General features: G+C 42.9%; 1 protein-coding gene across 4 annotated transcripts; it reads left to right on the top strand.

The window, feature by feature from the left end:
* LOC308286725 (14-3-3 protein beta/alpha-1) lies at window positions 1–25,598 on the top strand. Of its 4 annotated transcripts, none has more exons than XM_080727836.1 (7): window positions 1–125; window positions 11,563–11,722; window positions 12,730–12,870; window positions 15,942–16,065; window positions 18,197–18,360; window positions 20,633–20,728; window positions 21,620–25,598. In XM_080727836.1, exons 2-7 carry the CDS (start codon window positions 11,570–11,572, stop codon window positions 21,674–21,676), a joined length of 735 nt encoding a protein of 244 aa, XP_080583962.1. In that variant the 5' UTR covers window positions 1–125; window positions 11,563–11,569; the 3' UTR covers window positions 21,677–25,598. The 4 variants fall into 4 exon arrangements, with proteins under 4 accessions (XP_080583962.1, XP_080583964.1, XP_080583965.1 ...); XM_080727838.1 differs by having other exon boundaries at window positions 22–125; window positions 11,568–11,722; XM_080727839.1 differs by lacking the exon at window positions 1–125 and adding an exon at window positions 315–336 and having other exon boundaries at window positions 11,568–11,722.
* Window positions 25,599–25,718: the final 120 nt, after the last annotated feature.

Here is a 25,718-nt window from a genome sequence, read left to right as displayed (position 1 = left end):
TTGTGCGGAAGTGGTTGTGCCCTGAACAGAAGGAAGGAGGAGCGGTGCTTTGATCAACTAAACTGCCATCTTTCACATCTTTCACAGCGTAAACAGCAGCGGGACCCCCTGAACACCCCGAAACTGTGAGTTTAAACCCTTTAGGTCTGACCGGGGACCCCCTGAACACCCCGAAACTGTGAGTTTAAACCCTTTAGGTCTGACCGGGGACCCCCAGAACACCCTGTGAGTTTAAACCCTTTAGGTCTGACCGGGGACCCCCGGAACACCACGAAACGAAACTGTTAGTTTAAACCCTTTAGGTCTGACCGGGGACCCCCTGAACACCCCGAAACTGTTAGTTTAAACAACCCGAGTTGTGACCGGGGCTTCAGGCGGGCTTTAGGAGGGCGTTGAGAAAGGTTTGCTGTTGTGTGCGGTAGATGGAAGTGCATGTGTGTGTTAGCCTGGTATAACCAGCCTAGATACTAATGCATCTAGCTAACTAACATGGGTGGATGATGGCATAGCTGCAGCTACTGTGTGTGTGTGTGTGTGTGTGTGTGTGTGTGTGTGTGTGGCGTCAGTTCAGAAAAAGCTAAGGTATGGCAACATGACTCCAGTCATGTTGCCATACCTTAGCAACAAGCACACGATTACAGTACATTTTATTATTGTCCGCTGTAGCCAAATGCCATATACCCAATTGACGTGTGCGCGTGCGTGCTTGTGGTAGCAGCAAAATGTAGGCTACTCATCTTTTATACTTGAGTAAAAGCATCAATACTGCAGTGTAGTATTGGAATACTCTGTTAACAATAAGTCAACGTCCGGAATGCAAAATGTACTCGAGTAAAAGTCAAGTCAAAATGTACTTGGAAGTACACAAAGTAAAAGTACTCATTATTATGCAGAATGTGTCATTTCAAGCTTTCAAAAGTGTACAGATGTTTTGAAAAGGTCTGAAGTGGTTGAAATACTAATCCAAATGTAGCCGCAAATTGCAACACTAGATTTTATTTTAATCGGATGAATCTAGGGTTGCAATACCTCCCATAGGGATCCAATGCATCAAAACGTTTTTTTGCTATCTGATTGTATTAAACGACTTCAAACTCACCAATATTGTGGCTCTATGGAAAGCTTTGAATTTACTCTTGTCTTGCTATCTGCAAAGTGTTTGTTTCAGAAAAATCCACCGTAGAATTGTTATGATTTATTTTCTGTCAAGAAATCCGAGCAGACATGGTTTATTTTCTAAGTGTTGAACTTCGGAAGCGCTCGTCTTCTATTTACGCAGCGTCCCGCTGCCACCTGCATTATGTGACATTTAGAACCAGGTGGAACACATGACCGCTGAGTGACTTCCCACAAGCGCTTCCAAACTCCAGCACTTAGAAAAAATTATCACCTGAAGCCAATTTCTTGATAGAAAGTAGCTCCTAACTTGGCTTTCCATACAGCCCCAATATTGGTGAGTTTGATGCCGTTTAATACAATCAGATAGCAAAAAACTGTTTTGATGCATTGGCTGCCTATGGGAGGTATTGCAACCCTAGATTCATCCGAGTATAAAAAAATCTAGTGTTGCAATTTGCGGCTAATCCAAATGTAACTAACTAGTAACTAAACCTTTCTTAGAGGAGTACAAGTAAAATAATCTGGATCAGAGATGTAGTGGAGTAGAAGTGAAAGGATTGAAACGCTCCAGTTTGATTGATTGAAGACTTTATTGTCAGTTTGCATAGGAAAAGGTACAGTTCACTGGTACAAGGTCAACTAAAAGGAGATTCTAGAAAAGCACTTGTCTTATTTACACAGGAAACCATTGAAGTATCTCATATAACATTGAATGACAGACGGATAGAACACGGTACTATTATAGATATTTAACTCATATAACATTGAATGACAGACAGACAGACAGACAGACAGACAGACAGACAGACAGACAGACAGACAGACAGACAGACAGACAGACAGACAGACAGAACACAGTACTATGATAGATATGTAACTCACATAACATTGAATGACAGACAGATGGAACACAGTTCTAATATGCAGTAGATATAGTCTGGAGAAACTTACATAAAAATGAAAGGATAAAAAAAACAGTAGGTAAATAGGCTAAAGAACAGATGAAGTACTGTAGATACTTTACATTGGATTTGTACCTAACATGTACTTGGTTACTGTACTGGAGCACTGGGTAGGAAGGAGGTTCTGTTGTGTAGGCCAGGGTGTTCATATCGTCATTATATCGTTGCTTTTTGCGATATATCGACAAACCGTGCGTTGAGGAGGCTTTGATGTTGAGTTAAAAGGAAGGTGGTGTTGTGTGATGATGGTGAAGTTTGTCCATGTTCTGACAGCTCAGCCTCTCAAGTTAACATGCACTGTGTGTGTGTGTGTGTGTGTGTGTGTGTGTGTGTGTGTGTGTGTGTGTGTGTGTGTGTGTGTGTGTGTGTGTGTGTGTGTGTGTGTGTGTGTGTGTGTGTGTGTGTGTGTGTGTGTGTACTGTGGGTTAAAATTAGCCTGGCATAGCCAGCCTATATACTAATGCAGCTAACTAAGGGACTGTTCGTTTAATACTTAAGGTTGGTATGGTCCATAGCGGGGGGGGGATATCAAATATTTATCTGAGCAATAGGGGGGACCATTACGTTTTTATTTTGGCTGGAGGGGGGGTCATGCAACTTTAATTTGTTGAATTTTGTATTAAAAAAATGTTTTCTTTTGTTATTTTCCATACGTGTTTACTCCCCTATCTTTATCAAGTTCCCCCTGATGGTGACTTGACTTGGTATATTCCGCTTCTGTAGTCCTCACAAGGAGCGCATTCATTGGGCGCAGCCGGCGCAGTGCACCACCGGGCGAAAAACAAAATCTCGCCTTCGGTCCTAACTATAATTTTAGCTGGGGACCCCCTTATATTCCCTCAAAGACCCTGCCCTGGGGGTCCCCGGATCCCACTTTGAGAACCAATGGTACAGACAATATATGTTATGTATTAGTATTAGTCCTACGTTGTTTTACCCTCGTCAATCGTCAATGTAAGAACACAGTAGCTCTGGTCCATAGCGTAGTGCACTGAAGTAGTGCGTAGTGCTATGTCACCTATGAGCCCTTGCGCCGTTGGAAAGGCTGCCCACCCTCTCGTCTGTAGTAAAAATACAAAGTACAGTTTCGCTTCTCACCAAAACGAAGACATCTTCATAGAGTAAAAAGCCTACTCTCCGTAGTGGGGGCAATCTGTGTCTAAATCTCATCTCTAAAAATTAACTTTTCGCCATAAAAGAAAATATTTCACCGGAAGGCAAAATCTGGTCAATGGACTTTTCTATTGACAATATCTGTAGAGGGCGGTGTGGAGTAGCTAAAACTTCCAGTGAAATATTTCTTTTTCTGCACCAAATGTGTATTTTAGACGTGAGGTGGGGGGCTACGAGTGTTGCCACTAAGGAAAGTAGGCTTTCAACATCTTAGAACCGTCTTTGTTTTGGTGAGTAGTGAAAGTATATATTTTATTTTTTACTACAGACGAGAGGCTGAGCAGCCTGGGCTGCCGCGGCTCTGTGCGCAAGTGCTCACCAGTGACATAGCGTAGCGTTAGCTACGGGACCAGAGCTAAAAAGAACAGGAAAACCCACAGGCTCCAAAAAGCCAAACTTGTCTGGTGTCCTTATCCTTGGGGAAACGGTGGAAGAGGTTTTTCCTTTATCCAGTAAGGCGTGGATATTCTGGATAATATATCTCCCTTGTGTTAGCAACGTCAGATAGAGCAGCTGCGCTAGACTATTCCATGCTGGTTTGCAACTTTGCATGCAACCACTTGTTATGGGGGCGTGTGCTGCAGCACAGCACAACAAGCACACGCCGTGATAGGGCGCAGTGATCTTACTCGACACAAGAAATAGTACCATGTGACAGAGTGGTCAAAGTTGAACGAAACTCGCTCTATAGTAGAAATATGTCAACAATGATAATGATGGCAGTTTTGTGGATTAGTTTATTATAACATTTAGGGCCAGCCAACTCAATGGAACTACTTTTATTCAGCACAAAAATGACTAAGTCTGACCACGGGAATCATAACCGATTCATGCCCTTCCAACAACTACATTACTGGTCTGGCAAGTATTTCATACAGCTTTGGTTAAAACATAGGCGAACTATCACTTTATGTTAAACGAGAATAGCAGGTGGCTCTGAAACTAGCCACTGCTTTGGGAGTTTCTGTACCCAGAGAAGGCACAAAATGGACCCTCCAGCTCGAGGCTGGGTGAATCAGGGTGATGGGTCCATTTGGTTACACTGATTTGGAGGCTGCCGGCTGGGAAGGAGGTAGGAGAAACAGCATATTTAAACTATGATTTAGATTTATTATCATGGAAAATAGTTCACAGTTGCTCAATCTTTCTTTTGTTTGGGGTGTTGTTGTAACCCCAAGAGGCCACCTATGGAACCAAATGGACCCTTTCTGTATGAGTTGAGTACAAAGGGACCCAAATTTAAGACCAAAGGCTTTCTTTGGGTCGTTTTTAGTTGACCTTGTATCAATGAACTGTACTGTTCTGTACCCTCAATTAATCAATCAATTGTCAAATAGGGTGCTATATTAATAGGTCAGCATTCATGTTATTGCCTGCTACTGTTGGTGTGAATTTAAAACATAAGCCTATTGTTTATTGGGAGGGAGGGGGGGCCATGCATTTTCCTCAAGTCACGCAGGGGGGGTCACAATTTTTTTTGAAGCGTTTGGGGGGGGCCAAGGAAAAAGAATTAAATGCTATAACTTGTCAACCAGCCCCCCCTAGTGGATAATTAACGTACATTCCCTAACTGCACTTTGTTTTAATATGGTTGGATTGTCTAGCTGCGCTAGGCTAGGTTAAAATGACATCTTTTTGCATTATTGCATAATGAACCTTCGGACCAATGCCATGGCACCGTGTCGCTAGCCCAGTTAGCATATAGATTGTTGGATGGATTGATGGATTGTAAATGGGGAGAGGCAGCCAAAGCAGGTGAACCTGGCTTACATGGTTGGGACGGGGCTGGGTGGTGCTGGGTGTAGCTGCTTTACGTGAGGCGATGCCGTTTCCCCTTTATGATTGGGTGGTGCTGGGGTCTGCTAACTGGGTGGTGGTGGAGGGGTCTGGCTTTGATTGATTGATTGAAGACTTTATTAGAAGTTTGCATAGAAAAAGGTACAGTCACAGTACAGCTCACTGGTACAAGGTCAACTAAAAGGAGATCCTAGAAAGCACTTGGCTTATTTACACAGGAAACCATTGAAGTATCTCATATAACATTGAATGACAGATAGAACACAGTACTATGTATGCAGTAGATATAGTCAGGAAAAAAAAGTGCCAAAAATATATACAGTAAATATTTACAAAGAAGGGTCAGGGGAGGGTAAGGCTGGGCTAGGTTTGTTATTGCCAGTTGTGAACGGCTGCTGCCTGGGGTCCGCATCAGTGTGCCGACGGGCCGGTATTCTGACACTAAAACTAACCCTAACTCTACCCCTAACCCTAAACTTAACCTCAGTAACCGTACCTCAGTAACTAACCTGCCGACGCTAGTCGGAACAGCGGCCCATCGGGATAGTGAGCGGACCACTGCTGCCTGTAAGTGGTTTTTCAGGGCGATTTTAAAGGATGTGAGGGATCCACACTCCTTTAAGGCCTTCGATAAGGCTTTCCACATTTTGGTGGTATAGCAGGAGAACGAGTTTGACCCTTTGTTTGACTTGACTCTGGGTTGAACGTGATCTGTGGCGCTGCCTCTGGTGTTGTAATTGTGGACGTCCTTAATGTTTATAAAGTATTTTGACAGGTACATGGGTATCTTAGTGGTGTAGTGTATCTTCTACACCAGGCCCATTGCAAGTTGCTGTACTCTGTCATCTACTCTGAGCCACCCCACTCTTTAACTGGGGAGTAGCGGTGAGGTGAGTCTGATTGGGAAGGTTAAGCACGACCCTAATTAGTTTGTTTTGGGCTGTTTGGAGCTTAGTTTTTAGGGCTGCTAACTGGGTGGAGTGGGTGGTGGGGTCTGGCATGGTAACGGGATCTGTTTTGTCAGTCACTGTATGGGTCGTTAGTAGCTATCCATCAGTCATTCAATGTTATATGAGATACATAAAGTGGTTCCTGTGTAAATAAGCCAAAAAGCGTACTAGGATCTCCTTTTAGTTGACCTTGTACCGGTGAACTGTACTGTCATGAAACTGTACCTTTTTCTATGCAGACTTTTGATAAAGTCTTCAATCAATCAGAGCAGCCTGTCGTGTGGTAGCTGTCACCGCGTCTTAACTACATTCCCCGCACAGGGCACAACAACTAGACGCTATGTTCCCATGATCTAAATATGGCTGACGGGAACAGTTAATGTAATGTTAGAAAAAAATAAGACACACACACACACACACACACACACACACACACACACACACACACACACACACACACACACACACACACACACACACACACATCAATCAGGGCTAAGCGCATAGATGGGCTGTGCGTAACATTTATGCTAAATACTAACATCATTTCCCATAACCATAGGGTGTATTTAGGCGTGAATCAGGGGTCTTCAATGTTTTCAGGCCAAGGACCACTTAGCTCAGAGGGAGATACAGCAGGGACCCCCATGTATGAAATTGATTTAATAGATAGATTCATAGACTTGTTTGGGAAGGGGAGGGGAGGGAACACCCATCAGAGAGTCGTTGAAACTCTGAAGTGACCTTTAGTAATGTTTTACAGGATGGTGATCGGTAATGAAGTGTTTGCTTGGTAACAGGAAAATGATAACCGACAACATATGAGTCTAGACTCAGCGGTCCAGGTGGATGTTACTCTGAGATTTAAATGAATGTGTTACAGTTTAGATTGGGTTACTAGACATTAAACCTGTATCAAACAAGCGGTCCGTGGCCTCAAACTGGGACCCCTGAAATTGTGAAGGTTGAGAATCGCTGAAATTCTGAAGGTTGAAAATCGCCGGTCTTAAATACGTGGGTGTTTGTGTGTGTGATTGTTGGGCACAGTTGTTGATCTACCTGTTAAGGGTTGTGAACTGGGAACGGATTTCCGTGATTATTCTGTCACACAAACGAAAGCAAGCTAAAAAAGAAATGAATCTTGAGTCTCCGTGCCAGCTATTGAGTAGAAATCACAGCAATACATTGACGCAGTACACACCCGAGATTAATGTACACACCCATACATCAACGCAGTACGCACCAGAGATTGAGCCACTTAAACCCTATATACTGAGTTGACCAGAGGTTCCCAGAGGACGTTAATAATCTATTCTACAGTCTACACCAGGGGTGTCCAAAGTGCGGCCCGGGGGCCAAATGCGGCCAGATGACAAATTTTATGCGGCCTATAAACGGCCCGCCAGCACCATAAAAAGTTTTTATTTTATAGTATTTTTTACCTTGCACGTCTGGTTACATTTGGTAATGTGAGTCACACACCTGACACACATATTAAATAAATATTGATGATGATAGTTAAATAAAATATTGTAATTGCGATGCATATGTATGTGACTTTATTATGGTCAGGAGATAGTTGGCCCGAGGGTGTTTTAATATGTTCTAATGTGGCCCCCTTTGAAAAAAGTTTGGGCACCCCTGGTCTACACAAACTACCATCGCAATATCTTTTCTGGGCTCGCAACATGACTCGTGAGCTTGTAGATTTGTTCACTCCTGAGAGTAGGAACACTAGGGTTCATTTGGTTAATTTGCCTCCTTCATTTTGTAGTTATTAAGAATCATATCTTTAAGTCTGTTTGTTTCTTGTCTGAAATCTAAAATGCATCCACTTGTAAATAAAGTTGTCATAAATACATTATGAAATTGCTATTCATGAAACGATTGACTGCTGCTACAGTGGTAAATGTTGACAAGTCCAAAGCCATCCCAGAAGAAGTGGCAGGAACTCTAAGCCAGGTGTGGCTGTGCCAGATTTGCATGAACCATTGATAGGAGTCTAGTCAGACAAACACACTGCCACCGCTTATCTGGACACAATGAAAGAACCAACGCTATCGTCAATTTATCCAAAGGTACAAGGCAGTATAAAGCTCCCTGCAACTAGCTGTTCCACAAGCACACGACACAGCATGATGCGTTGTGAGCTTGTAGATCGTCTATTTTCAGTGTGCGATACTGGAGGGCAACTAGTATAACCAACTAGTATAAGCAGTCTTAAGGCAGGGCTAAGAGGCTGCTGCGTTGGCTCTGTTTTCCCTGAGTTAAGAATGGCCTGACATTATTCATTTCTGATGATCCATGGTTGTTTATCACTGCCTTTGTGTTTACAGTGTTATTTAAATCACAATTGTAACAGTAGCGACCAAGTATTTCCCGGTGAACCTGAGCGCAACGGTGGGGGCTTGGGAGTGTGGGGAACACGCACCACTGACCAGAGTGAGCTCTGCCACTGACTATTGCTGATGATGGAGAGGCCTTTATGTATTGAGAATGAGAGGCACTCTTGCCGATTTAGTAAGAGACTCGTCGCCAATTGCAAGATATTTAAAAGTTATTTGGGGGCATGATAACCTCTTCTTCCCACTACTAGACTAAGGATTTATATTGTCTGTGTTATTGTTTACAACCACAATTATTCACGTGTGGCAAGATCGCGGTTCACTAGTTTTTAGTAGGCTATTATAGTGTAGGCTTAGAAGCCTTTTCAGAAGTTAATTTAATGTTTTCCATTTAATGTTTTTCCTTTATCCTCATCTAATCTTGCGCTAATGCACTCAACTGTTTTTGCCAGGTTTTAAGGTCTTATTTTAGTTGTTTCTCATAAGCTCGCAACCCTCCTTGCCCATCGGCCCCCACCTTTGCGCACAGGTTCACCGGGAAATATGCGGTCGCGTAACAGTAACTTAAAAATATATTCTATATGCAGTCTCATATCGTGCACTATAACATGAGTAACTCATGATGAAATGATAGTGCTTCTTCTAATGGCCAATACATCAGTGACAGGTGCCTTACATTTTAGAAAACCACACACTAAATATTACTTGAACTCTTCAAGAAAATGAACCCCAGTCAGTCCCACCTTCCAGCCACTGACGTCTAGTTTTATGAATCTGCTACAGTAGTTTGCCTAGAATATTTGCCCTTAGAAAAGGGATGCTCAGGCCCATGTGATTAAATATCTCTACTGCCTTGTGTGGTTTTCATTCAAATGAAGAGAAGTTCACCTGTAAAAAAAAAAATCTATATCACCCTTTTCCTTAACATTGTCAGATTGTCACTTCCTTGTATCTGTTGGTCTGTCGGTGATGGAGCCATGGAGGCCTGGCTTTACCATTTATTTATCTGACATTCTTTGAGGTTTTAGACATCTCTAATGTAAAAGTGTATGTAATTAAACCCTACTCAAAAACCTTCAAAACTAGCACATCTACAAGCCCACAACATGTCGCTCACATTGCAAGCTTGTAGAAATTCCAGGTTGAAAGTAGTTGATTTGTTTTTCTATATGATTAGAAAATGTGGCACTTTTGGGCAGAATATTAATGTATTATCTTCAATGTCTTCCTTTGCCAGAATCTTTAGGTTCTTACCTTTCAATGTGCACGATGTGCACAGGTCATGCTAGCTCTGGTCCATCGCGTCACCTCCAGTGACGCTCTGACAGACCCGTCTGCAAATGAATAGACCGCGTTTTCTCAGCCCCTATGAGCGCTCAACTTTAGTCAAAATAAACAAAACTACTTCACCACTCACCAAACCAAAGGTAGTTTTGCGTTGTTGAAAGTCTATTCTCCGCGGTGGTGAGACCCTCAACACCCCACCCACTCTGTAAAATACACTATTTTTGTCATGAAATAAAACGCACCCACCTTGAGCCACCCAGCGGCCACCGCAGATACAATGGTTCACAACCCGGAAATAAGTGGCGGTCGAGCTCACCACCGCGGAGAATAGACTTTCAACAACGCAAAACTACCTTTGGTTTGGTGAGTAGTGAAGTAGTCTTGTTTATTTAGACTGAAGTTGAGCACTCGTAGGGGCTGAGAAATCGCGGTCTATTCATTTGCCGACGGGTCTGTCAGAGCGTCACTGGAGGTGACGCGATGGACCAGAGCTAGGGTCATGCACGGGTCATGCATGGATGATGCGCCACACGTGTGCACGCTATTCACAGCTTTCAAACAAAAAGAAATCCACTTGGAAATCCGTTCGGACATCCGTACAGGCTATAGTGTTTTCTTCAAATGTAAACAAACAGGGATGCCATGGGAGCTGCCATGGGCTGTTCTGGGAGTCAAACATGCATTTTGTGATCGCGATCATGGCAAAACCGGAAGTTGGAAGTAAAGAGAGTTGGGAGAGCCTACTCTTTTTCCTTTTTTTTTTTTTTGTGCAAAAAACTGCCAAGTCTGGGAAACTCGGGGTTGGCACCATAAGTGTTAACCAAATCGGTGGTCTAGGGCAGTGCTTCTCAACCTGTGGGTCGGGACCCCCAGAGGGGTCCCCACATTATTATGGGGGGTCCCAAATGATTAACTTAATGTGCAACATTGTTTTCTCACTCAACAGTTAACAAACCAACATAAAGTTTAAGTGTATACTGTATAGAGAGTATCTGCACATTTCTAAAGTGACAACTTAAGGACTTTTCTTAATACCTTTAAACAAATTAAACATTGGCCAAATTCAATAGCCATTTCAAGGCGTTGTGAGCATGTAGATCTGCTATTTTCACAATAGAACAGTGTTAAAATGTAATGCCTCAACTCTTAGTTCTCGTCAGGATGGGGGGTCTCCAGTTCAAATTATGATTATTTTGGGGGTTCGCTGCCTGAAAAGGTTGAGAAGCTCTGGTCTATGGCAGTCAGAAATCTGGCATCGGACGATATCTATCTAGTCATTACTGTAGAGATCACATATATCTATCTCAGGGGTTTTCAAAGTAGGTGACGGGGCACCCAGGGGTGCCGCGACTGCAGTCCAGGGGTGCCGCGAGATCATTTGATTTGGACACTTGAAAAAATATTTAGTATCATTTTAAACTTGAAGTACAAAGTTATTTTCAGTCAGTTCTAACCAAAATGGCTATTATCTCAACGTTTTCCTCGCACATAATCACTAAAATATCGTCACTGTCAGGCAGAAACCTCGTATCTCCAAGTTTCAAATGTGTACGTCTTTTGGTAAAGCAATGCCCTGCTTCATCATACAAGACTGTCGCACAAAAATAGTAAAAACAGCCCACAAAAACAGCACACAACGCCTCGCGATGCGAGGCGTTGTGTGCTTGTAGATCTGCTGTTTTCACTAGTTTACTACATTTTATAGATGATAAATACAAAACGAACGGTTTTGGACATACAAGGTTTCCACCCGACAACGACGATATGCTATAAATATAAGGTGCTGGGAGTGAAAATTATAATGTAGGGGTGCCTCGGATTAAAACAAATATTCATGGGGTGCCCTGAGACAAAAAAGTTTGGGAACCCCTGCTCTATCTACACCCTGGTATCTAACATAACCAACTGTCTGTCTGTCTGTCCGTCCAGTGCAGAGATGGATAAGAACGATCTGGTCCAGAAGGCTAAGCTAGCGGAGCAGGCGGAGCGCTACGATGACATGGCGGCCGCCATGAAGGCGGTGACGGAACAGGGTCAGGAGCTGAGCAACGAGGAGCGCAACCTGCTGTCTGTGGCCTACAAGAACGTGGTGTGTAGGGGACGCACGCACACACACACACACAGGCTGTGATCTAAATCAGTGGTTCTCAACCTTTTCAGACCACGACCCCCAAAATAATCATATTTTATTTTTAATTTTTTTCTCAAATTTTTATCCCACGAATTTGCAACCCATTTTTGAGCGGTGGTCACGCCGCTCCTATACGTGGCCGTGTGTGTAGACGTACGTGTATGTATGTGGGTGGGTGCGTCCGTCCGTATGTAGCCTCAAGCCTGTGGTGTAGTACCTTTTCTGACCACACATGTTAAGGGAGGGGCGCTGTTTTCAGGCCAGGCCAGACCAGGCACACACACACAAAGCGGCCTGAACTCTAGACTTTTGCGGCCCAAGGGGAGGGGGGGGGGGGGGGGGGGGGTTGGTTGGGTAAACCACCGCTCAGTTCACACGGGTGTGATTTTTTCACCCAGTGCCAATTGCCTATGTAATCCTGGGGGGTAAAAATAATCATATTTTAACTGGGGACCCCCACCCACCCTGACGGTTTTATTGTGAAAATAGACGATCTAACGCGAGGCGTTGTGAGCATGTAGAACATGTAGATCTGCTATTTTCACAATTTCTGCCTCTAATATTTGAGAATTTAGCCAATGTTTAATTTGTGATTTTAGAGGTAATAAAAAGTCCTTAAATTGTCACTTTAGAAATGTGCAGATACCCTCTATACAACTTAAACTTTATGTGGGTTTGTTTACTGTTGAGTGAGAAAACAATGTTGCACATTAAGCTAATCACCTGGGGACCTCCCAAAATAATTTGAGGTCCCGACTCCCGACCCACAGGTTGAGAACCACTGATCCAGACCACTGCAATTCGTTGATTGTCCTCTATTGTATTTTCATTCTTTGTCACACTTGTTGTACAAGCACTTCACTGCTCACATTTCCACCCGCTACAGCATAGCGTGCACATGATCTAAGCTGCAGATGTGTGTGTGTGTGTGTGTGTGTGTGTGTGTGCGTGCGTGCGTGCGTCAGGTGGGTGCGCGGCGTTCGTCTTGGCGTGTGATCTCCAGCATCGAACAGAAGACGGAGGGCAGTGAGAAGAAGCAGCAGATGGCCCGCGAGTACAGAGAGAAGATCGAAACAGAGCTACAAGACATCTGCAACGACGTGCTGGTGAGCAGAGTGCATGGATATGGATAGACAATGATGATGATTGATTGATTGATTGATTGAAGAATTTATTAGAAGGTTGCACAGAAAAAGGTACAGTTTCATGACATGTACAAATCACTGGTACAAGGTCAACTAAAAGGAGATCCTAGAAAAGACTAAGCTTATTTCCATAGGAAACCATTAAAGGACAACTTTAGTTTTTTACAACAAGGGTTCATATTTTCGATTGTAATTAAAGAATATAAAAGATGAGTGTTAAAATGATTTCATTTACTTCTTTCTATTGTTTTAGAGATTATTATTTCAGTGGTTGGGGGCATGCGTACAAGTGGCTAAATATGTCATTTTACACAGAATAAGCCCATTCCCAAGATACAACGCAACCTTTCATGGTTGGATGTGACTTGTGGGGGCTAGAAGTGTTACTGTAAATAGCAATAAAGAAACTGCTGGCTTATTGTGTCTACAAAGACATATTTAGCCACTTGTACGCATGCCCCCATGCGTACGCATGCCCCACATTTTAGCATGGTAAACGCGATAAAACAATAGAACGAAGCAAATGAAAACATTTTAACACTTTCTTTTCTCTAATTACAATCTAAAATATGAACCCTTGTTGTAAAAAAACAAAGTTGTCCTTTAAAGTATCTCATATAACATTGAATGAGAGACGGATAGAACACAGTACTATGCAGTAGATATAGTAAAAAAAAAAGTAAATAAAAATAAAATAAACAGTGCAAAAAATATATACAGTAGGTAAATACAAAGAGGGGTCAGGGGAGGCTGGGCTAGGTTCGTTATTGCCAGTTGCGAACGGCTGCCGCCTGTAAGTGGTTTTTCAGGGCGATTTTAAAGGATGCTAGGGAACCACACTCCTTTAAGGCCTTCGGTAGGGCGTTCCACATTTTGGTTGTATAGCAGAAGAACGAGTTTGACCCTTTGTTTGAGTTGACTTTGGGTTGAACGTGATCTGTGGCGCTGCCTCTGGTGTTGTAATTGTGGACGTCCTTAACGTTTATAAAGTATTTTGCCAGGTACTTGGGTATCATAGTGGTGTAGTGTATCTTGTACACCAGGCCCATTGCAAGTTGCTGTACTCCGTCATCTACTCTGAGTCACCCCACTCTTAACTGGTGAGTAGCGGTGAGGTGAGTCTGATAGGGAAGGTTAAGCAGGACCCTAATTAGTTTGTTTTGGGCTGTTTGGAGCTTAGTTTTCAGGGCAAAGGATGGATGGATGAGGAGAAGAGAGGGTCTGACAAGCAGGGGTGTGTCACAAGGGGAGGGGAAAATGGGACTGAGTTCCCAGGGCCCAACGTGGAGGGACCTTAATTATTTGATATACTTTAGCTATTGAGAAATAGCAGATATACAAGATATACAAGATCTACAAGCGAGCTTGATCTACAAGCGAGCTTGTAGATCTGCTTTTTTTGAAAAGTCGTGAAAATGTGTGCAAATCTTTGAATATACGTATTTTCGTATCCCTGGAAGTAAATATTTTGAGATGGGGGTCCGTAGCCAAATGCATATCATTTTGGGGGTCTTTCACGTGAAAAATGTTGAGCACCACTGACATAGAAACATAGGTTTTTGAAAAAAAGGAAAAAAAAAACCTTAGGATTTGAAATATTCAAGTTTTCACGATTTTTCAAAAATAGCAGATCTACAAGCTCACGCCGTGTATATCTGCTATTTTTCAATACCGGTAGTTAAAGTACCCAGAGCCCAGAATTTGGTGTGACACCCCTGGTGACGAGCGTATAATGATGACTGTGGGTGACTGACTGACTGACTGACTGACTGACTGACTGACTGTCAGCTAGCTTTGTGCATTCTCTACCATTTCCTTATTGTGCTTCTCTAACCATGGCGGCGTTAGGAAAGCATCAGTGACGTGAAGGCCTTTTGATACGTTTCCGGCTGAGTTGATTCAAATCAGAGATAGACTTTTTATTGATTGTAGGGTGGGTGATATGGCCAAAAAAAATACATCAAATTGTTTCCCTTTCCCGTCTTCTATTCAAACGAGTCCCTTTGTAAAAAGAAAATGTCTGTGCTTGGTGCAAAGTAAAACAGGTTTATGTTCCGTTTAACGTGATCTTATCTTCAACATCGCAACCCAGATCATGTTCCTAAAGTCAACTATGGAATGATGCACAGGACAGATCATGTTCCTAAAGTCAACTATGGAATGATGCACAGGACAGATCATGAAAGCGTTGTGGTCAGAAGGCATAGCAAGGAGAACTCAACAGAGACATGATAGAGCTTTTTATAACATCTTAATACACTTGTTGCCAGGATTAAAAAGCAACTTATGTCTTCAATTGCCAACATTTTACCTTTTAATGTGCAGTGCATGATGGTGCACGGATTATGCGCCACACGTTTGCACGCCATTCACAGCTTTCAAACAAACAAAGAATCTGCTTGTAAATCCGTTCAGGCATGAGATCGAGGTATAGATTGCATTATATGGTTTTTAATGTTTTTCTGCTTTAGGTGCACTGCCTGCCTAACCTAGATAATGAACAGCATACCGCATATCCATGCATGCACACTGCACAGTACACATAGAATAAAGACATTAAATGTCTTATTTCCAACAATGGTTTTATTGAAATAACCACACACACATACACCAATATGTCGGTCTTCGCCGATATGTATACCTCGCATGTTGATACATTTTCGATATATATTTCCCAGCCTTAGCTGCCATGTTTGAAAGATGGACTAGTGGTCCTGGAGCCCTGCATGAGCTGAGACACACAAGGAGGGAGGGGTGAGGGGGGAGGGGGGGAGCAGAGACAGAGAGGCCCAGGATCCATAAATGGATGCATGACCTTTGACCTGGAAGTATGTGAGATGGGGAGGAGACGGAGGACATGAACCTCAAGGACAGAAAGAGAGAGAGAGAGAAGGGATGGAGGTGTATCATTGAGTGACACTGACAGCTCAGCATCAGTCACATGACAACAGAGTTGAACAATGACACCACAGTTTACAGTTTCGTGTGTCTGTGTGTGTGTCTGTCTGTGTCTGTGTGTGTCTGTGTCTCAGCATCTTCTTGACAGCTTCCTCATCGCCAACGCCAGCCAGGCAGAGAGCAAGGTGTTCTACCTCAAGATGAAAGGAGATTACTACAGATACCTGTCAGAGGTCGCCTCGGGAGACTCCAAGAAGAGTGAGTAACTCACACACCCATTACTCTACACACCCATTACTCTACACACCTATTACCCTACACACCCATTACCCTACACACCCATTACTCTACACACCCATTACCCTACACACCCATTACCCTACACACCCATTACCCTACACACCCATTACCCTACACACCCATTACTCTACACACCCATTACTCTACACACCCATTACCCTACACACCCATTACTCTACACACCCATTACCCTACACACCCATTACTCTACACACCCATTACCCTACACATCCATTACTCTACACTAGGGATCGCCAACAGTTAACCGTTACTGTTTAACCGTTAGGAATTTGGTTATCGGCAAGCTCTAACAGTTAATGGTGACCTTTAAAAAAAAAGTAGTTTTAAAATGCGCCAGAACGAGCGCAACGCTCATTTGAGCGAAGACTGTCCTCCACTCCCATTCCGCTCCTGTTGGGCCGCAAACCACACACACACACACGGTCTCAGTAACTTCAAAGGAGACACACACACACACACACACACCCAACACACTATGCTTAAATAAAGTGCTGGTAATCACGCTTAAACCGTAAACAGGGGAATAAATCCATTACTAAACAGAAGGATATTGTGTTGTTATTCCCAGGAGGAGTAGAAGCTGCCTCTGTTTGTGGAGAAGTCTTTTCACTGCTCTATTTATAAACATGTCTTCAACAGACGACGTGTTCATGTTCACAAGAATGAAAGAGCACTTTGTCTCTTTGATGACTCAGGAGCGTCTCTCTAGCTTTATTAACCAGAAGACCAACAGTGGCTCACAACCTTTTTTATTGTAGAACAGTGAATTTGTAATGTTTTAATTTATTTCAAGGGCCCCCAGTTTGTTATGCATTAACCCTACCCTAGAGCAGGGGTTCCCAATTTTTTTTTTGTCTCAGGGCACCTCATAAATATTTTTTTAATCCGAGGCACCCCTACATTATAATTTTGGACTGGACTGCTGTTGCGGCACCCCAGGGTGCCACTTTGAAAACCCCTGCCCTAGAGGGCCATGATGTCCAGTCCTGAATGGATTGAGTTTAGACCACTGTCTCCTTGGGAGGTTGGTGCCAGGGACCTAAACGTGTTGGTTGGGGTCTGACACCAGGTGTTTGTTTGGGATCTCCTTGGACTCTCATTCCTTTTTCCAAGCTGATTGGATGGTGAAGTCAGCTGGTGGGGGGGGTGGTCTGGATGGAAGTTGTTTATGTCTGCATGGATTGGTAGATGGGAGAGTCTTTTGAAGCATCCTTTGAATAAGTGCTGCTTGTCTGTAATCAGACTCCTGAGGAACGCTAGAAGACATATAATGGAATGCATGCGCTTTAGGTCTGACTCCACCTGAAGCTTAATTAGTCCCTCATGAGAAATTAATCATGAACTCTTTTACCGCTTCGAATGTTAACGCTCGTCTCAATTCTGACGGCAGCGCGTTGCCAATACGAACGGCCGTTCTTTTACCTTGTTTGATGACTGTAAGCTCATGAGAGGTCGCGCGGGTGTGTACAGTAAAAACATCTCCCGTAATGCTGCTTTCAAATCTCCACCACACGTAAACATCAATGCATGTCCAATTCACTTCCTGGCTGTTCTCTGTGGACCTGATCTAGATTATGCATTTCCATGCTCTGAATGACGGAAAGTTGGAGAGGGCCATTTCACATCCATTCCTTGCATAAGGCTTCCCCCTGCCGTCAGTTTGGCTACAGTACACATATATGTGTCCACTAAAAACGATTGTCTGGAAATCATCCATAGATAATTTTCTATAACATCGCAAAGGTAAGCTACTTTTTGATGGCAGCACAAATAAATAAATAATACATAATTATGGCAGTAAAACTGTTAACCCCCCCCCCCCCCCCCCCCCCCCCCCCCAACACCCTGACAAGATACATGTTGTGAAAATAGCAGATCTACACGCTCACAGCGCCTCGTATTGCGAGATGTTTTTACACTTTATGCCTCTTTCTTATATTATTTATTTGACAATAAGATAATCATGTGGGAATCCCCCTGGGGTCCCGACCCACAGGTTGAGAACCACTGCTCTAAAAGAACAGATCTCCAAGCTAAACATCTCTGTATGTGTGTGTGTGTCCTGTAGCTACGGTGGAGAACTCCCAGGGAGCCTACCAGGAGGCGTTTGACATCAGTAAGAAGGACATGCAGCCCACACATCCCATCAGGCTGGGCTTGGCGCTCAACTTCTCTGTCTTTTACTACGAGATCCTCAACTCGCCAGACCAGGCCTGCAGCCTGGCCAAGTCGGTACGTACACGCATGACTCGTCGTTTTAGCATAAAAAATGTGTTATTAAAAATACATATATGTATTTATTTTTTTCATATTTCTTTTGGACAGGCTATACTGCCCTCCAATGGCTGCCCATAGTAAATGCATTTAGGGTATTGCTAACATGGGTGCAACAAAGGTGAACACCAAAAGAACAGTATTGCAGGCCTGCCAGGCCAATTTGGCCAATTTTTGGAGGGGCGCTACCCACACATTTGGCTGTGTTACTCATTGCACGAGTGCCAGTTCCTTACAAGCTGTACCTCGTTGTAAAGGTAACGAATCAACGATGATAATGATATCATACACATTTGGCATAATTAACACAGTGGGTGCCCAGGATTATTCAACATTTAATCGGCAGGTGCCCATGGCAACCCGCCATTTTACATACCTTTGAGGTCCTCCTGGCAAAAAAGCAATCAGAGTAAATGTAATCCAAGTATTTAAACAATCGTGGGTCACAGAGCGTTTGTAACGGCCGGTAGAAAAGGCTGTGTTTTAAACATGAAGGTGATTTAAAATCTAGATTAGGAGAAAAATGCACTTTTCTGCAGCAGCGTAACATGCATGTCTACGAGGGAGACGGCACTTCCCGTTCACGTGATCTTGCACAGCATTTTGGGAAATGGAGTGTTTTTCGTCACCACAGTAGCCTGGTTCAGTAGCTACAGTACAGTATAGTTTACTGGCACGTTACGGGCACACAGGGACATCAAAGGGATTGGTGCGTTGGCACGTTGTAAACCTCTAATGAGTTAAAGGGGAGATATAATGGACCGAATGTTGGCAAATATTGGGTCGGCGCTACTAGGGATGGCCAAATGGAGATTTTTTCTTAACCGATAACCGAAAGGCCTTATCAGTTAATTAACCGTTAACCGTTAAGGAAATGTCTTCAAAAATGCGTTAAGGAAATGTGTTCAAAAATGCGCTATTTTAGCGATTTAAAAAAGGAAAATACACCCGTTTTTCCCCATAATAAAGTGCCATATTTACACATTACAAACAATAAAACTAGGAGAAACAAGAATACAAATGTTTTCTAAAAGAAATGTGTTTTTGCAAAGAAACGGTGGCATTGAAATGATCAGTCTGTAATGTGATACGCTTTCGCCAGGCACGTGCGCACATACAGCAAAGGGGGCTGGAGCCCTTAACTTTTATCAACAGAATTGTCCACCAAAATGCCATTCAGCCCATGCCTCTCTAACATTCTGTGCACTCCCTGGCTTTCGCCTAACAAAACAGCCGCAGCGAGATGCTCGTATGTAGAGCAATAACTTTCAATCGTATGACTTTTGGAATGGTTGAATCGGCTAAACGTGATGTCCATTTCATTCATTTTCTTCTCTCTCGTCCGTGTTTTGTGTGTGCTGATGCAGCGATCATTGAATTTGCGACTCTGAGCTCAGCTTTGTTATTTTCGCATATCCTACTCTGTAACCAAGACGACTTTAGCGTTCCTCACGTCATCAACATGTAACATTAGAAAGTTGTGTTTTAAGCTCTTCTTAAACGGGATTCAATGTGACGGGGTCTGTTTTGTAAAATCCAATCGACGACGGAGCATTTGTTGAACAAGTCAGCGTGTACGACTCGCGTCGCAGACTCGCAGTTGCGTGAAGTGAATGCATGGATGTTACACAGACATTTGTGTCCCAGAAATGTGTGACCACAGCGCGTATAGTTGCATGGTTGTCATTGGTTGATGACTTGATGTTGCGTAGATATTGGTGTACGGGGCTTTTGGTGTGACACATGGGTTGATTTCCTTTTTCTTTTCTTTTTATCGGTCAAAATTGACCGTTAGTGCTTACCGGTAACCAATTTCTTATCGGTTTAACGGTAACGGTTAGCCGTTGGCCATCCCTAGGCGCTACCCACACGTTTGGCTGTTGTGCTCATTCCATGAATGTCCGATGCTTACAAACTGTACCTCGTTGTAAAGGTGACGAATCAACGATAAAAATGATATAAAACGCAATATAAATTGGTATTATTAAAGGGGAGATATAATGGACCGAATTGAAGTTTCCTTTCTTTTTTTTGTTAATTTATGAAAACTGGTTGATGTGTTAATGTTGGCTTGGCTGGTGAATGGTTTGCATTTACTGTTCATCAACGGAGCCCATTCTGAAGGATTGAAGAACAAGTGTTGTAGCCCAGGTCTGGAATGTTCCTTGTTTGACCAGGCAACGTCTGTCCGGTGAGCCAACTAAACGTCCTTGTGTCTTCCTCCCCGCAGGCCTTCGATGAAGCCATCGCCGAGCTCGACACCCTGAACGAGGATTCCTACAAAGACAGCACCCTTATCATGCAGTTACTAAGAGATAACCTGACTGTATGTACACACGCACGCACACACGCACACGCAAACATCATGCAATTACTAAGAGATAACCTGACTGTATGTACACACACACACACACACACACACACACACGCACACGCACACACACAAACGCCCTTATCATGCAGTTACTAAGAGACTGACTGTATGTATGTACACACATGCGCGCGCGCACGCGCGCACACACACACACACACACACACACACACACACACACACACACACACACAGACAGAACCCTTATCATGCAGTTACTTAGAGATAACCTGACTGTATGTACGTGTACACACACACTGGGATACCTGACCGAAAACCCGCAGGCCCGTCTGAACCCGAGGGTTCGGGCCCGGGCCGGACGCATTTTCATAATTAATTGTCGGACATCGATTCGGGTCGGACATTACAGATTCAATTCAAAATTCAAAATAACTTCATTTATCCATTAAGAACTTAATTTGTATGAATGTGAAAGTATACTTAAAATGTCCATAGATAAATAAAGTAATAAATAGGATTAAGCACCCGAGCTAGCTCGGGCATGAAAGAGTCTAATGGAAGTAGTCATAAAGCTTGTGTGTGTGTGTGTGTGTGTGTGTGTGTGTGTGTGTGTGTGTGTGTGTGTGTGTGTGTGTGTGTGTGTGTGTGTGTGTGTGTGTGTGTGTGTGTGTGTGTGTGTGTGTGTGTGTGTGTGTGTGTGAGAGAGATAGGGCATTCACGAATAGTGATTTTTAGTATTCGAATTATTCGACCTCAAAGTATTCAAATAGTCGAATATAGAAAGCGTTGTATGTTAACCTCTGTCTGACACCAGAGAACTGACACATCAAATTGTTGGTTTATTTGACTGACTGACTGACTGCTGGTCCTGTGTGTCTCTTCCAGCTGTGGACGTCAGAAAACCAGGGCGAAGAGGCCGACCCCGCCGAGGGAGAGAACTAGACCTCACTGTTTAACCTCCTCTTCCTCCCCTCTGTCTCTCTCTCTCTTCTCCTCTTCCTCACACAGCCCTGCCATACATCCCTCCATTCTTCCTTGTTTTTCTGACCTTCCAGTCTTCTGTATGAAACACCGGCATGAAGCATGCCTGACCCTCACCACCCCGCCCCCATCCCACTCCTCTCCCCACCGCCCTTGTTTCGTTCGTTTGTTCGTTCGCTCCCTCCTTCCTTCTCTGTCAGTCCAGGGAAGGCCGTTATCGATTTCCCTAAAGCCTAATTTATTCATGGTATGATCGCCCTTCATGTCATGTCATTCAATGTCAAGGAGAGGCAGCACCAGTAAAACTGCAGTTTGTTGCTGCATACGGTTGTTTCAGTTGTGGGAAGCGTTTCATATTTAGTTAAAAAAAATCTGTTCTACAAGCTCACGAGGCATAGCGCTGCGATGCACGACTTAAGAATAATTCAGGCTTTAAATGAGCAGGGAGATTCTCTCGAGACTTTTATTTCAGTCATCTGAGGCGCTGCTGTTGATACTTAAACCGAGCGGAAAACAAATGGCCGCAACAAAACAACTGCTATCATATGGAAAAAGTTTGTCAAAAGCCTACGACAAATGTTTGAATCAGACGAAGTATAAATTCAGCATAAGTCTTATACATGATACCCAGGGAGGGGGCGCTTGTTTTCTGTTCATTTACGGTTAAAGCCAGACATAATATCGATACATTTGTTAATTTTGTTGTTCTTTTTTTGTCCAGTGCACCCTTTAAAAAAAAAACCTTCGCTTCTGGATTCTCAAACCTTTCCTTGTTTCCTCCTCCTTCCTAACATTTTGGAATCCATTGTTTTCTCTCTCTAGTGACTCATAGCGTTGTCCCCTCTTCTCCTCTCTGCTTTTTCTTAGTGTACTGGCAAAATAAAAAATGTCTGGTTTTATTCTACTTACAAGAAAACATTCAAGAAAAGTTGATTAAATTTTCATTTATTTTCAAACGAAACACTGTGATGTTTAGTTCATTCTCCACCCATCTTGAGTCTGGATCAAACCCAGACTAATAAATTGCTTTTGATTTGACGTGGGAGGGTTTTCAACGTTTCAGGGGGACACAATGTCAAAACGTTACTTTCTTTCTTTTTTATTTGAGTGGCAGTGCCATTCTGCTGAGCTTAATAATACGGATCGGTCGATACGAGGTTGTATTGTGACACTGACCAAATGAACCCGCAGTGAATTGATTATGCGTCGGCTGTGGAGTCGGTCATCAACTCTCATGGTTTTGTGGGTGTGGTTTGGTTTATTTGGCAGAGCTCATAAAGAGTTTGATATTACTTGTGTGTGTGTGTGTGTAGTGGTGTCGCGTGCCAGAAATAGGCCATCTATAAGCTATCAGTGCGCTTATAGATGGGCTATGCTTTGAGGCATGCAACCAAGTATAAATCCGGCTTAAGTGGGATCAGAATGCGTGCTTAAATGGATGTTTTGGATCATAAACAGGACCCAACAGTTCTTTTGTCTGCCGTTCCAGTTTGGAAATCAAGATTGGTTGAATTAGAATAAAAGGCCAAACATTCCATTGAACCCGCCATGCTTTCAACCATGTTGTTAACCACATCATATGTTTATCTTTTTATTTAATATAATTTGTCATTTCTAACGCAAGAAAATTAACAATTAGGTTTTTGTTCTTGAATACTGTAAAATTGTAAAACATTTTAGAATTCTAACTGTAAAACTTACCTTTTTGGAAATGAAAAACAAAAATACCTTTTGGATGTTGTTTAGCTCCGACCCTGCTTGCAAAGAAACGGTTGCATTTCATCTGTTTTTTGTTTTGTTTAATTTACGAGTCCATCCCAAACCCACAAGTCTAGAACGCTGCTCGTGTGAATCTCAACCTTACGTTTCAAGGACCCCCAGTTAGACTTAGACCACAGACCTCTCTGGGACCCCAATATTAGTGTAAACCCCCCAGTGTTCATTCATACAGAGACCCTCAGTGGTCCCTTTTGGACCCCCGGGGGTCCCGTCTGGACCCCCGGTGGTCCCGTCTGGACCCCTGGTGGTCCCGTTTTGACCCCTGGTGGTCCCGGGACTCAACGCTCCTCCACAGCCTTCTGAACAGTGGTGAACAGAGAATATACACAAGTATTCTTTTCAATCATAGTGAAAATAGCCGATCTACAAGCTGTCCATTTTACATTTCGTAGACAAATATTGCACTATTGACTCCACTGCATTGCTAGGAAGGGACTCTCAGGATCCAAACCTTATGGAATAACTCCTTAAGCCCCCAAAACTGAATGGGTTACAAATCTGTGAGCTTGTAGATCCGCTATTTTCAAAATCTTCAATAATATTTTGACCAGGACTATCTATATTTTCACTTACGTACTGAGGGCGAGTGCTTTGTCCACAGCGTTTTAGAAAAGTTCTAGTCCGATGGTAGAACCACCAAATATGGAGTTCTAGTCAGATGATAGAAGCGGCCATGAGCTGAACTTGAAAGTACAGTCATTTCAAAGTAACCACTGGGCACATGGTGTAGAACAGGGTTCCCCAATATAGGCGGCCCGCGAGGGGCTACTGTCTGGCCCACACCAACCCCAGTAATAATGGTGGTATAAGAGCAGCAACAACACTAGTATAACGTCATTGTCGGGTGGAAAACCTGTATCTCAAAATGTGTACGTTCTTTCGCAAAGTAAAGCTCTGCTTCATCAAACAAGGCCGTCACACAAAAGTAGTGGAAACAGCAGATCTACAAGCACACAACGCCTCGCACCGCACCTCGGCTGTTTTCACTAGTTTAAATCATTTTAAAAATGATAAATGCAAAACGAACGGTTTTGGACATACAGGATTTTCACCCGACAACGACAATATCTGAACTGTCACTGGAGTAGAGGGAACGCCACAGTCGCCCCCTTCAATGTTGTGGCTTGATACCCTAGACATAATTTGGCCCTTGGGGAAAACAAATCGGGGAACCCTGGTGTAGAACATGATGGTTGAAGTCTGGTTGGTTCAGATCATGCTCTTCTCATTCTGTGGTCATTTAAGAATGACCACAGAACCATTGACTTTTTTCTTGCTGCTTTTCTTTTTTTTTTCAAAATCCTGAGCAAAGCTGAACCACAAGATGTCTTTCTGGTCTAAATACTGTAGGGTTTAACTGGGAGAGGACGGGGGTGTCGTGAGTTGTGGTTTCGAGAGAGAGACATACACGGAGCCTTGAATTTTAGATGCAGTCGATGCATTTCCTTTTTTTTTTTCTTTTTTTAATATTAAAACGTACTCAGTGTCTCAATAATATCCTGTTGTTTTTCCAGCCTGGAACATTCCGCCATACACTGAGGTGTGTTAGACAAAAGCCCCTCATCATTTGTCTCTGTCATTTCTGTTTAGTTGAGGACAACTGTTTTCACGCACAAAAAAAGAAAAAAAAGAAAACACTTTTTATTCTTTAGCCGAACAAAACAACAAGGCCATTCTTGTGTTCTTCTAGCTTGATAAGAGGGGGAAACTCAGCAGTCCCATGCAGTAGTGAATGTTTGTATATCTGGTACCTCTAGAATTGCTTTTTTCTTTCTTTCTTAATTTCTTTTTGTTTTGTTTTTGTTTATACTGACCAGTACTCTGCTTAAAAGAAAAACAAATGAAAAAAAAAAAGCATCTTCTGTGACGGTTTTATTGCTTAGCGCCACGTGGTTATGACATTTTTTAGAGTTAGCTTAAAGACAAAAAACAAATAAATAAAATGACACACAAAAGAATACCCATCCCCCCCACACCTCTTACCTGTTTATTGCCGTAATATTAGATTTGTGTTGTCTTTAAAAAAAAGTACAAAATAAATAAAAGGTAAAAAAAAAAAAAATCCAGTTCTAGGTTCTTACCTTTCATGTTATAATCAGGAAAAACAAAAATGTAAAATCATTTAAAGTGAAATAAAAGGTTTTATCAGTTCTAAGTGATTTCTGTTTTGTTTTTGTTTCTGAACTGAAGCATGTATAGACAGCAGGGGTGTAACTATAGTAAC

This window comes from Nannobrachium achirus (genome assembly GCF_963921795.1).
Source record: "Nannobrachium achirus genome assembly, chromosome: 6".
NCBI classification, from domain to species: domain Eukaryota; kingdom Metazoa; phylum Chordata; class Actinopteri; order Myctophiformes; family Myctophidae; genus Nannobrachium; species Nannobrachium achirus.
This window is presented reverse-complemented; position numbering and strand designations above follow the sequence as displayed.

Coding starts and splice junctions, on each gene's coding strand:
- LOC308286725 (XM_080727836.1), top strand. CDS start 11,570: ATGGATAAGAACGATCTGGTCCAGAAGGCTAAGCTAGCGGAGCAGGCG. Junction 11,723..12,729: donor CTGTGGCCTACAAGAACGTG/GTGTGTAGGGGA, acceptor TGCGTGCGTCAG/GTGGGTGCGCGGCGTTCGTC. Junction 20,729..21,619: donor TACTAAGAGATAACCTGACT/GTATGTACACAC, acceptor TGTCTCTTCCAG/CTGTGGACGTCAGAAAACCA.